The sequence below is a fragment of the Pseudorca crassidens genome, chromosome 18, assembly GCF_039906515.1.
Source record: "Pseudorca crassidens isolate mPseCra1 chromosome 18, mPseCra1.hap1, whole genome shotgun sequence".
Taxonomy (NCBI): Eukaryota; Metazoa; Chordata; class Mammalia; order Artiodactyla; family Delphinidae; genus Pseudorca; species Pseudorca crassidens.
This window is the reverse complement of record NC_090313.1, coordinates 27,177,690-27,190,250: the sequence shown is the minus strand read 5'-3', so window position 1 is coordinate 27,190,250 and position 12,561 is coordinate 27,177,690. Positions and strand designations below refer to the sequence as shown.

At 35.4% G+C, this 12,561-nt stretch overlaps 1 protein-coding gene across 13 annotated transcripts in view; it reads right to left on the bottom strand.

Annotated features, from left to right (window-relative positions):
* Positions 1–12,561, bottom strand: part of RBM26 (RNA binding motif protein 26) — an 84,919-nt gene that overhangs the window by 48,750 nt on the left and 23,608 nt on the right. For 8 of the 13 annotated variants that reach the window (XM_067713089.1, XM_067713090.1, XM_067713081.1 and 5 more), the window contains exons 2-8: positions 9,145–9,263; positions 8,392–8,528; positions 4,646–4,734; positions 3,761–3,978; positions 1,629–1,889; positions 692–931; positions 105–275 (exon numbers count right to left, since the gene is read on the bottom strand). In XM_067713089.1, the coding sequence (XP_067569190.1) occupies positions 105–275; positions 692–931; positions 1,629–1,889; positions 3,761–3,978; positions 4,646–4,734; positions 8,392–8,528; positions 9,145–9,263 (1,235 nt within the window). The remainder of the gene's footprint in view (positions 1–104; positions 276–691; positions 932–1,628; positions 1,890–3,760; positions 3,979–4,645; positions 4,735–8,391; positions 8,529–9,144; positions 9,264–12,561) is intronic. The other 5 variants (XM_067713083.1, XM_067713087.1, XM_067713084.1 and 2 more) reach the window with 1 other exon arrangement.

The following is a 12,561-nucleotide window of genomic DNA, read 5'->3' as shown; positions in this document are numbered from 1 at the left end:
GACTTGATAGAGCAATTCACTCTCTAGACATTTTTAAATTCCTCACCTAAAACTCTTCTCTAAACTATACTACATTATTAATACAGAGAGGGCCAAAACCGCACCTGCAGTAAAAAGAGAGGGTGGAGCAGGAGGAGGCTGGTGATGGATGCCAGTTGTTACCACAGTAGGAACAGAGCTGGTCGCAGAGTTTGGGGGAGCATCCATGCCAGATGGTTGCAAAGGAGGAAGTGGAGGTGGTGGTCCTGTCAAAACCAAAGAATAAGAAATATCATCTGAAAGCAAACAAATAAAATAAGTTATTGTATATCCAAACGTGATATTCTCCTTTAGCAAATTATAATATCTACAAACACCAAGCTCTTACAACTATATGAGTTTTTCAGGGTAAAATATTCATTTAATGTATTCCAAAACAGGTTTGTCTTAAGCTATAAAGGACTACAGATAGCTGGGATTCATCAGTAACATGCATAATTCAGGGCCACCCTAAACCACAGTAAACCATAGGTTTGGCACAGCCTGAAAAATAAGGAGTATATTCCAGATGGGAGCATCTTACTCTTAGTTCCTAACAGGCATCTATAGGATTACTTTAGATACTTTTAACAAAATCAAGCATCAAACTATCAACTTTTATAAAAGACTATGAATGGATAGATAATAAGCATAGGCAAACATATTTACTTACCTGTGACAGGTGGTAGACTGGGTGGTAATGGGCCTGGCGGTGGCACTGGGGGTCTCAGATTCACAGGTGGGGGTGTAAGAATTGGTGGTGGTGGAGGGAGTCCAGGAGGAGGTGGTCCTTCAACAACAGGAGGCTGTGCTGGGAAAGGCAGCATACCAGGAAGATTGACATCTTCTACAACTACCGGGTCACTTCCATGATCAAAAGGGCACATGTCTCCTCTCATACAGAAACCCTTTTCTGTGAGGAAGAACAATTAGAAAGAAATATGAAAACCGCTGGACATATACATTTTCTCTAAGTTAAAAAAAGTGGAGATATTTAAAAATAGGAATATTTTTAATACTGGGCAAATATAAGTAACCATATCACAAGAGCTACCTACTCATTTCCAGTAATATAAAATATATATTAAGTGAAAATATAGCTAACATACCCACTAAAAAATATTACCAAATTAAAATGAGTATACCCAGCTAGCAACATGATACAGCTTTAATACAGTTTACAAAACTTTTACAGTAAAATCTTAAAGAGTCTTCAATTCATTTATAAAATGCTTATATAGGTGATATTCACATTTCTAGGTTTTACTAACATTCTAATAACCACTGATTTCTAAAGAAGTAAGTTTTGTCAAGAATGTTTCAGTAGCCAATTCCCTGGTAGGTTACTCAGTAGATATTACTCTTGTTTGGCAAATTCCAAAACTATGTTAAGACTTGGTGCAAATAAACACTATTTAAATTAATATTCAATAGTCAGTGGTGACTAATGAAGACTTCAGTAATATACTGAGGAATTCATGAAGTGCTTAAAACTGATTTCCCACTATTTCCAATAGGTTAAGTCTTTGAGCGTGTATAACCTAAATTTACAGAAGTTACTCAGCTGGAAATATTAATTCGATACCTCATGAAATAGTTGACAGGCTTACCATCATAGTCTCTACACCGTTTCTTTGGCATTGGTGGTCTTACATACGAGTTATGGTCCACTTGGTCTTCATGAAATTCAGACCAACTTTCGGTAGTATTATTACCATGATGAGTAGGAGCAATTACTGTAATAGTGCTGCTCAAAGTAGGTACAGGGTAGTGGCCAGATGAAATATTAGGTACCGAAGAGACTGGAGTATAATTGTTTTCTAATGCATCTGCTCTATCCAGGTCATATTTAGGTTTTACCAGATCCCTTTCTGCAATAAAATATAAATGACTTATAAAACTACACTCTATTAAACAAAAAAACAAAAAACACACATGTCCCCAAGCTAAGAAATAGATATTAGGTTCGCCAAAAGGTTCGTTTGGGTTTTTCCATAAGACGTTATGGAAAAACCCAAATGAACTTTTTGGCCAACCCAATATTTTTGCTAAACATAGAGAAAAAGTTCAAATTTTACACAATCCTCCTTTTAAAAACTATTCAATGTATATACAATGTTCCAAGATAAGCAATTTCTTTTCAATATGACCTAAACTAAAAAACCACACATAAACTTGTTGTACCTAATGAGATTTTTCTTTGAGCTTTACTTAGCAGAGAATTTTTAAATTTTCTTCATTGCAATCTTAGTATGCATAACTTTAGCCAACAAAACAAAATATACAAGTATGGTTATTTTTTCTGTGGTGAATATTTAGTTGTCATCCATTCAAAGGTCCTAGCATGGCTTTATACACTGAACACTATTTGTTGAAGATGAGAATGGATGTGTAAAGAGGAAGAAAAAGGAGTACATAATAAACACAAAGAAATTAACTGGGCCAAGAAAAGAAAATTTACCAAGGAAAGAGAAAAGACATTAAGGAGATCAGTTAAGTGAAGCAATGTGCAGAAAGGCCTAATACACCTAGATCACGGGGCGGGGAAAAACTCTAAGAGTAACAGAGAAATACAGGGCTTATACAAAAGCCATAAATATTATTTCCTAAAGACTAAAAGTAACTATACAATAAAGGTCGCAAGGGTAGTAAAAATCTAAGTTGAGTAAAGGTGTTTTACTCTTAAGGTGTTTAGTTGTTCTACTGCCTGCAATATATCCCTTTCAATAATACACATTGAAAGAAAAATATGCATGTTGGAAATGAGACACTCCTGTAAACTCACACATCTGAAATGAAAATTTTTAACTGTTTTCATAGTTTTGAGGTCTGATATATGATAAACTGAACATACTTAAAATGTACAATTTAATGAATTTTGATCGATGTATACACCTGTGAAACCAAACATCACAATCAAAATAAGGTATATACTGTACATACTCATCACCCCCAAAAAGTATCCTTGTTCCCTTTTATGATCCATCTCTCCTTTACTTTATCCCAGGCAACCACTGAGTTGTTTTCTGTCATCATAGATTAGTCTGCATTTTCTAAAATTCTATGTCTGTCTGTCTGTCTGTCTCTCTCTCTCTCTCTCTCACACACACACACACACACACACACACACACTTTTTTGTGTGGCTTCTTTCAATCAGCATAATTATTTTGAGATTCATGCATTTTCCTGCATGTATCAATAGTTCTTTCCTTTTTATCCATTCTATGGATATACCATAATTTGTTCATCTATTCACCTGTTGATGGACGTTTGGATTGTTTCTAGCTTTTGGCTATAACAAATGAAGCTGCCATGACCATCTGTGTATGTCTTTGTGTGGAAATACACTTTCATTTCTTTTAAGTAAACACCTAGGAGTGGAATGACTGACTGGATCATTTGGTAGGTACAGGCTTAACATTTTTAAGATACTGTTCAAGTGTTTTCCAAAGAGTTCCAGCTTATCTCCATCCTCACCAACACTGGGTAAAGCAAGTCTTTTTAATTTCAATCATTCTGATGGGTGTACAGTGGTAATTCATTGTAGCTTTAATTTGTATAAAATAAAAATTTTTAAAGAAATTTTTAAAAAGTATTCACTTGGACCCACAAAATACATCAAAATAGAAAAAAATAAAGATAACACTGACAAAATTAAAACAATTTTTAAAACCCTCAAATACAGAATTTTTTTCACAGTGAAAGTGCCAACCAAAATACACATATATGTGGATTATTTACCCCTGCTTCGGGTCCTGCTTCTGCTTCTAGTCCTGCTTCTATCTCTATCCCTGTCACGAAGCCTCTCTTTACTCCAACTTCGACTCCGACTCCTGCTGTAACTGCGACTTCGCCCTCGTCTTCTATTGTACCGGTCTCTGTATGAATCTCTTCGAGGAGGGTTTCGATCATAATCTCTTTTGCGAGAACGATCATCTTTTTTCCTCTCATCACGACTTCTAAAGAAATATATGATCACTTTTATGAAAATATTTAAGTGGATACAGGAAAAACTCTAATTAAATGCAAAAGTTCTATTTTATTCTTGTACCATGATTCTTTATCCCATCATCAGAATACAAACATAGGAAACTCAAAAAACTGAAAACCTGAACATGACCTGCTAAAGTACTCTAAAACCTCTAAGGAAAAAAAGAACTCTTTTGAAGTCTTCATTTTATACACAAATGCATCTATACATTAAGGGATCTGTACATATGTCCTGTAGTATATATTGTCTTGTACACAGTCTCATACTTATAGGTATATATTACATGCACTGCACTCTAAATGCTTTTGAAGCCTTAATGGGAAAAATAATGTATTTACTCTAAAGGGAAACTTTGGGCAAAAAAGGTCTCACATTAAGACTTCACTGGAATTTGCAGTTAGGAATAAAAATAATAACAATAACCAACATATGCCAAGCACTGTTCTAAATCTCACTTCCAGGACCAACAAATCACACCTAGATATTCTTGGTAGAAAAGGAGTGAGTTATCACTTTCCTAGACCAATAAAAGAGTAGATATTACTTACCCCTATGTAAAAGAAAATCAAGTCTAAATATTCATATAAAATAAAAGTAATGTCTAAACATTGAACATGGTTCAAAGAATCAATCACCTATTTTCTCTGTATCGGGAGCTTGACTGAGGAGGACTGTGATTTAGCCTTCTAGAAAACTTCTTCTCTCGCTCTTCCTCTTTTGTGATCTGATACACAAAGAAAAATGTGTGCAAATTTAACAACAGTTATTCCTTGCCATGTTACTGTTTCAATGACTTAACTGATATTAAAATATGAGCAATAGAGTCTTCTTGTGAAAGCATTAAACAAAATAAATTTGTCTTCTAAGTACAATCATTTAATTTAACAATAAAAGACAGGCTTGCTGAAAGTTAAAGTGAATGGTAAAGAAATTCATAAATGTTTATCGTAGATAACAGTAGCAAGAAAAACATTTTAAGCAAGTGTCCTCATTTTACACATCATTAATGGAAAGCCAATTTTATTCCTTCTTTCAAAAGTCCATTCAAGTTTTGGTTTCATGGATTTGATCTGGCACCAAACACATTAGGGACTAAAGGAGAATGCATTAGAACTAACCAAGTCATAGAAAAAGAAAACATTTGAGAAAAAAATACCTGTGAAAATAAACAAGTGAAAACAGTTCTCTAGTTTCTCACAGCAGTATGACAGCTATACATTCCTCTTTCCTACAATTCATATTATATAATATAATGCAGCCCTGAAAAACATTCCCTTGATCAGTGCTACTTTCTCTAGACCAGTTTTCCATGCTGCCCAAAAAACTGGTTCCACAGGACATTAAGAGGTGTTATTAGAGAAAAAAGGATTCAGAGCATAAACAAATTCAGAAAATATTGAACATGAGCTTCTGTAAATATGATAGGGCTCAAGATTTTGCATGTTTAATAAAAACCCTAAGATATTCTTATGCACATAGTCTACAGATAGCATAAATATGTCCCAGTTTATGCCAGCTGTTTCAGCATTCCTTTGGGTAAAAGCCTCTCACTGTCAAGTGTCTCACACTGGATGATAAATTAAATGGAAATCCTATCAACAGACCAAACTCTGAGAAATAATACTTAAAAGCCTTCTTTTAACAGTTTGCCTTTTTCTTTCTTGTAAGTACTTTTTTTGTTCTACTCTTCCTATCCATTTCAACCTTCCCCCCTGCAAAAACAAAACAAAACAAAAAACCCTCCTGATGCACTTTTTCCCTTCAGTTTGCTTCCATGCACTCTTGTAAGTAAGTTAGGTTGACAGACTGTCACATTCCATGGTACCTGCCCAACTGCGAACTTTCACAACACCCACAGCATTTAAAATCCAGACTGCCATCTGACATTTCGGTTCTGAAAGATGGAGGGATAAATATCCTTCACAACTGCTCAAGACAACTGTGGTGAAATATTATTATATCAACAGATGTAAGACTAAGGCTTACTGCTTCTCAAACAAAGAGCCCATGATTTACTCAAGATTTCCAAGAATTAAAATATAATTTGCAATTATCTGGAAAAAATTCTGGAACCAATCCAGACTTCCATCAATGGGTAAAATTTAAATAAATTATTGTATATCTCTATGTTGCATAAGCAGTTGCCAAGACAATATCCACTATCCCATTCTTCCTTACTAACAGACCCCCTATACCGTTAGGTACAAAACATGCAGTTATAAAATTATTTCTGGTCTTCCTCTGAAGACAGAAGTGATGGGGGTGTCTTATGTATATGTGCATGTAACTATATATATATATATACACACACACACGTGTGCAAATATGTTCAGATATACAGAGACAAAAATACATTTGAGAATTATATAATACATATGTAAATACATATGTAAATTACAATACATATCATACATATGTAAATATTATTATATAACACATATGTAAACATAACGAACATATATTACTTATATAATCTGGAAAAAAACAGATTATCAGGTGAAAAAAAAACCAAGGGCCACAACCACACCCAACACACAACAATGTCTCAACAATAATAGCAACTATCATTTACTGAGAACCTACTTTGTGCCACACACTCTGCCAAGTGCTTCACAGACCTTATTTTACTATTCCTCACAACAGTCCTATAATATTTCCATTTCACGGCTGAGTAAACTAAGGGTTGGAAAAGTAATAATTTCAAGGTCACAAAACGGTGGTAAAATTTTTTTTTAATTAATTTTATTTATTTTTATTTTTGGCTGCATTGGGTCTTTGTTGCTGTGCACAGGCTTTTCTCTAGTTGCGGCGAGCAGAGGCTACTCTTCGTTGCAGTGCGCAGGCTTCTCATTGGCTGGCTTCTCTTGTTGCAAAGCATGGGCTCTAGGCGTGCAGGCTTCAGCAGTGTGGCACTCAGGCTCAGTAGTTGTGGCTCGTGGGCTCTAGAGCGCAGGCTCAGTAGTTGTGGCACATGGGCTTCATTGCTCCGCGGCATGTGGGATCCTCCCGGACCAGGGCTTGAACCAATGTCCCCTGCATTGGCAGGCGGACTCTCAACCACTGCGCCACCAGGGAAGCCCCAAACAGTGGTAAAAATTTAACCAAGATTTGTTTGACCTAAAACTAGGCTAACCATGGATATATTATATTAATAGCTTAATTGTCAATGATTATTTTTGTTAAAATTACAATCTTTAAACATCAAACTGAGGAAATTTGAACTATTATATGATTATTAAACAAGAGGGTAATCTTGTATGAAAGGTAAACACCTCTTAAAGTATGAAGTCATTTACATTGCCCTGTGAAGGTCCTTTTATTTGACTACCTTAAAAATAGTCCCCTACAGGGCTTCCCTGGTGGCGCAGTGGTTAAGAATCTGCCTGCCAATGCAGGGGACATGGGTTCGAGCCCTGGTCTGGGAAGATCCCACATGCCGTGGAGCAACTAAGCCCATGTGCCACAACTACTGAAGCCTGCGCACCGCAACAAGAGAAGCCACTGCAATGAGAAGCCCGTGCACTGCAACGAAGAGCAGCCCCCACTCACCACAACTAGAGAATGCCCGTGTGCAACAAGGAAGACCCAACACAGCCAAAAATAAATAATAAATAAATAAATCTATTAAAAAAAAAAAAGTCCCCTACAAAATGCATGTAGGCAGAAGCAAACCGATCTACTGACAATCTAACTATTTTCATAGAACACAGATAATAAGAGTCCATACCTATAAATACTGTGCAGAAAAGAATTAAAAGCACTCCTGAGACTGTTATCTTTAGAAAGACCTGCTGATAAGGTAAGCCCTTAGCTGGCATCTGCAAACAACAATTTCTGGAAGGTTCACATCATTCCCTGATAACAATAGCTCACTATGCCTAAACTGTCTGGATAAACAATATGGTCTATGCTGAACATCTGCTTTCCTCCTCAGAGTCTGGAATTTTGGTACATATGAGGCTGAAGATGCCTATGTAACCAGCACTAAATAAAAACCCTGGGCACTGTGTCTCTAATGAGCGCCCCTGGTTCACACATGTTGTCACTACTTGTTAAGTGCATATCTGCTTTGACTCCACTGGAAGAAACCTCTGGAAATCTGTTCCTGTTTTTCCCCAGATTTTGCACCATATACGTTTTTCCCTTTGCTGATTTTGCTTTGTATCCTTTCACTGTAAGAAATCATAGCCATGAGTATGACTATACACTCTGAGTTCTGTGAGTACTCCTAGTGAAATAATCAAACCTGGAGGTGGTCTTGAGGACTCCCGACACAGATAAAAATAAACAAAACTAAAAATAAATTAAAAAAAATAAAACTCAGTTTAATCACTCCAAATATGTTTTTAAAGAACATGTAAAGTTTAACACAAATTCTTACCTCTTCTTTTTTTATATCTTTTTCTTGGTGCTGAAAAAATTCTACCTTTAAGCTTCCTGATGATGGCTGCTCTGGAGGAGGTAGATAACTCTTTGTATTCACAGCATCAAAAAGTTTTTCCACAAATATCTGTGTCTCTAAAAATAAAACCAAAACCAGCATAGATTAAAAATCATTTGCTAAGATATTTATTCTCTACTTCTCCACATCAGTATGATGAAATATGCCTTGATTTTTATAAATCTAAAAATTATACTAAGACCAACAGCTTCCCAACCAGTGTACTATGGCACAAGTCCCATGGTAATACTGATCCATTCAATTCTCAGGATGCTGAGGGCTAGAATGGCTAGAGCCTCTGGGTCAGTCGCTCCCAGCCATCACTAGTCTCCATGTATCCTGCCTAGTGTGCCAAACAGAAATATTATCATTACCTAAATGCTGGCAAGGTGAAAAAATTTGAGAAGCACTGTGCTAGACAACATCCAAAGTAGGTTCCTAAGCAGTACTATCTTTCAGTCATTTTCTTAATCTCTCAAGAAAAAAATAACAGCATTCTTTAAGAATAAGCATATGGACGTTAATGAAAGAAAAGATTTCCATTATAAATAAGCTATGGATATAATCAGTAATAATACTATTTGTTCAACTTTGTTACAGTTAGAGTCTGTCTCTTACTGAATTCCTTTAACACTCTCTGAATCTTATTTTAAATAACTTTTTAAATTAGTATTTTTAAACCAAAGATCTTACCTTTTTGAAGAAATACATCCAGTTGATCAATACATAACGCCTTTAATTCTTTTTCACTTTTGTCTTTCTTTACCAAAGCGAGAACATATTTTGCCAGGGCTGATGGATCTGCATCACAGCTGAAGAAAAAAGCAATGTTGAAGGAAATTTAACCATAAACAATTGCACATTCTACGAATTCCAGTTACAAACTAATAGCATGATAGTTAAATGAGTTAATATATGTAAAAAAGCATCTGGTTCATAGAAAGCAATGAAGAAATATAAGTTTCTCTCCCTTATCTTAATATGCTTTACGTGGTATATGTAGTCATCATTCAGTATTCTGCCAAATACACACTAATACATGTATTAAAGATTCAGTAGGCTCTATTATTAAAAAAAGAAGTTATGACAAATTATAAACAACACCAAAACATCAAAAACTAATAATTAGTGTGGTACCAATAAAAATACCAAGAGGCGGGCTTCCCTGGTGGCACAGTGGTTGAGAGTCCGCCTGCTGATGCAGAGGACACGGGTTTGTGCCCCGATCCGGGAAGATCCCACATGCCGCAGAGCAGCTGGGCCCATGAGCCATGGCCGCTGAGCCTGCGCGTCCGGAGCCCGTGCTCCACAACGGGAGAGGCCACAACAGTGAGAGGCCTGCATACCGCAAAACAAAAACAAAAACAAAAACAAAAAAAACCAAGAGCCTATTCTCCCCCAGAACAAGGTAAATAATGGTCAGAAAAACCCTGAAGAAGAGGACAATAAAGGGAAACTTGAAAACATACCACACAATACAGAATTTTAACGAAAGAAAAGGAAATTTAGAAATAGACCCAAATATATATAGAAACATAAATTTTATAAAGGTGACATCCAAGTCAAGGAAGAAGGGATGAACTACAAAATAAATGGTACTGAGAAAACTTGGCAGCTGTCTTTCTAAAAAATTAAGTTGGACCCATAACTTATTCCATATACCACAGTAAAAACATGAAACCATTAAAGTATTAGAAGAAAACAAGAAAAAGTTATTTTACAACTCTGGAGTAATGAAGACCTTTTGAATTATGAGAGAAAATCCATATATTGCACAAGAGTAATTTGATTATACAAAAGAAGCAAAAACTTAAGAATGTAAAAAAGACTTAAAAGTCAAATGAAATACTAAACAGAAAAGGAAATAAAAATGATTCTTAAATATGAGTAAAAATATAACATCATCCATAAGAGAAATTCAAACTTAAGCTATACTGAAATATCATTTTTCTGTTACAAAGTTGATAAAATCTAAATATATGGAAACATATTCTGGAGGCAAGACAGAAACAATCAGTTTTCATACATTATTGCTGCTGAGAGTAAACTGGTAGTTCCTAGGGTATGGCAGTAAAAAGATCACAAATACAACTGACCCAGCAATTCTACTTCAATGAATTAACTTTACAGATATACTTACATGTTCAAAATGATATGTGTACAAGTCATTCAGTGTCACACTGATTGTAAAATCAAAAATCTGCAACTGTCCATTTACAGAGGACTGGAAAAAAAAAGTATACTAAATCTACACAAGGGAATGGGATACAGCAAAAGGACAAAAAAGAATGAGGAAGTTTTCATATCATGGAGAAATTTTCCTATCAATTTGTTAAGTTTAAAAAGCGAGATAGAGAAAAAACTTGTATAGCGTATTACCATTTGTGTGGGAAGAAAAGGAGATTATATATTTGGGTTGGCTTATGTCTGAATAATGAATAGCTATAAGTATAAACAAGTAACTATGGTTATTTGTTGATGGGGGTAGGGAGTAGGAAGTGAAAAAGAAACAGGGTCAGGAGGGAAGAGGGAAAGTTTTTGATGCCCAAACCATGCCCATCCAATTGCTAAAAAGCAGATAATTGTTTTTCAACTAAGCTAAAGTTGCTACCTATTTAATTAAAGATCATTTTACAAGTTAGGGTAAATAATAATAAAATAATAGCAATAGCTAAGCACTAACATTTACTGAACCCTCATTTGCGCCATGAACAGTGCTCCACACTTTACATTCTATATTTAGTTCTCATTTTACTGATGAAACTGAGGCTCAGGAAAAAGTTAAGCAAACTGCCCAAGACTACATGTAAATTAGTAACAGAACCAAGATTTAAACCTAAATTTCTTACTCTAAAGTCTGCTCTCTTAACCACTACACCAAATTGCTCTTACAACAAGCTACCCAAAAACCAGACCTCCAATTTACTTACTGCTACAAACATCTAGTTACAGCCACCAACTCCCTATCCATCCTAGTAAAAGCCCCCTACAATACCTCCCTTAGTTGCTGTCCAAGGCACAATTCCTCTAATTTACTTCCTCTTGTACTCTCCCCTCAGAGTCCACTATTTCAAACAACCTCTAAATTCCTCAGCCACGTTTGCCTCACTTTCTTTCTACTCTTCTTCTATGCCACCAACTTGGCAAAATCCCAAGTTAGAATCCACCCCCAGCTTAGATTTAACTTCCTAGCTTCTCTTAGTTTCATGCCAGTAACATAAATAATGCTCAGTAAATTAAATTTTCAAAGGACACTGATGACACAAAAAGACTTACCAATTACAGTTTTTAAAAAAAGACAAATACATTAGGGAATTACAGTAGGGAGAGATGACTACAAATGAGGGGGAGAGACAGGATAACCTAATAGTTCATTTGAGGAAAAACAGATACATACATGATACATGACATCCTTCAATTCATTTTTATCGCTCTTTATTGTAACAACTATTAGCAATTTTAACTCTAACATTACTAAACACAAAATAGAAATTCCACATGTTCTACCAAAAGTTCAAATGCTAGAATATTAATAAGGAACTTATACACATTAAAGCTAGAAAATACTTTAATACATATACCAAAAAGTCTTAATTCCTATACATATCTGGAATGTAACAGTTTTACAGAATTATAGCAGTAACATGTCACTGAATCAAAAAGTACATCTTAAAGACACTGGACAGCTTTGGCTGCACAGGCTGCACCTATGGAAAATCTGACTGCAAGTGAATCAACAGGTCTAATACAACCATCTGCATTTTGCTTTGTTTGTTTTATAAGGGCTGTACAGATAAGTCTGATACAGTATCAGAGTTGAGAATTACTCTATTAAGGAACTAGTACAGCATTTATTATATAATGTTAAGACTCCTTAGTGTACATCTTTGTGGTGACTGTGACTTCAAACTCTTCAATCTTCCCTTCAAAAGGCAGAGCCCAATTCCCCATTCTTTGAGAGTAGGCTCAATTTAGTGCCTTGCTTCTAAACAAACAGAATATGGCAGAAGTGATGGTGTCTGATGTTTATGGTCAGACACCATCTAGGTCATTTGCAATTATATATATATTCTAGAGAAATCAGCTGCTATGTTTCAAGGACACTCAAGC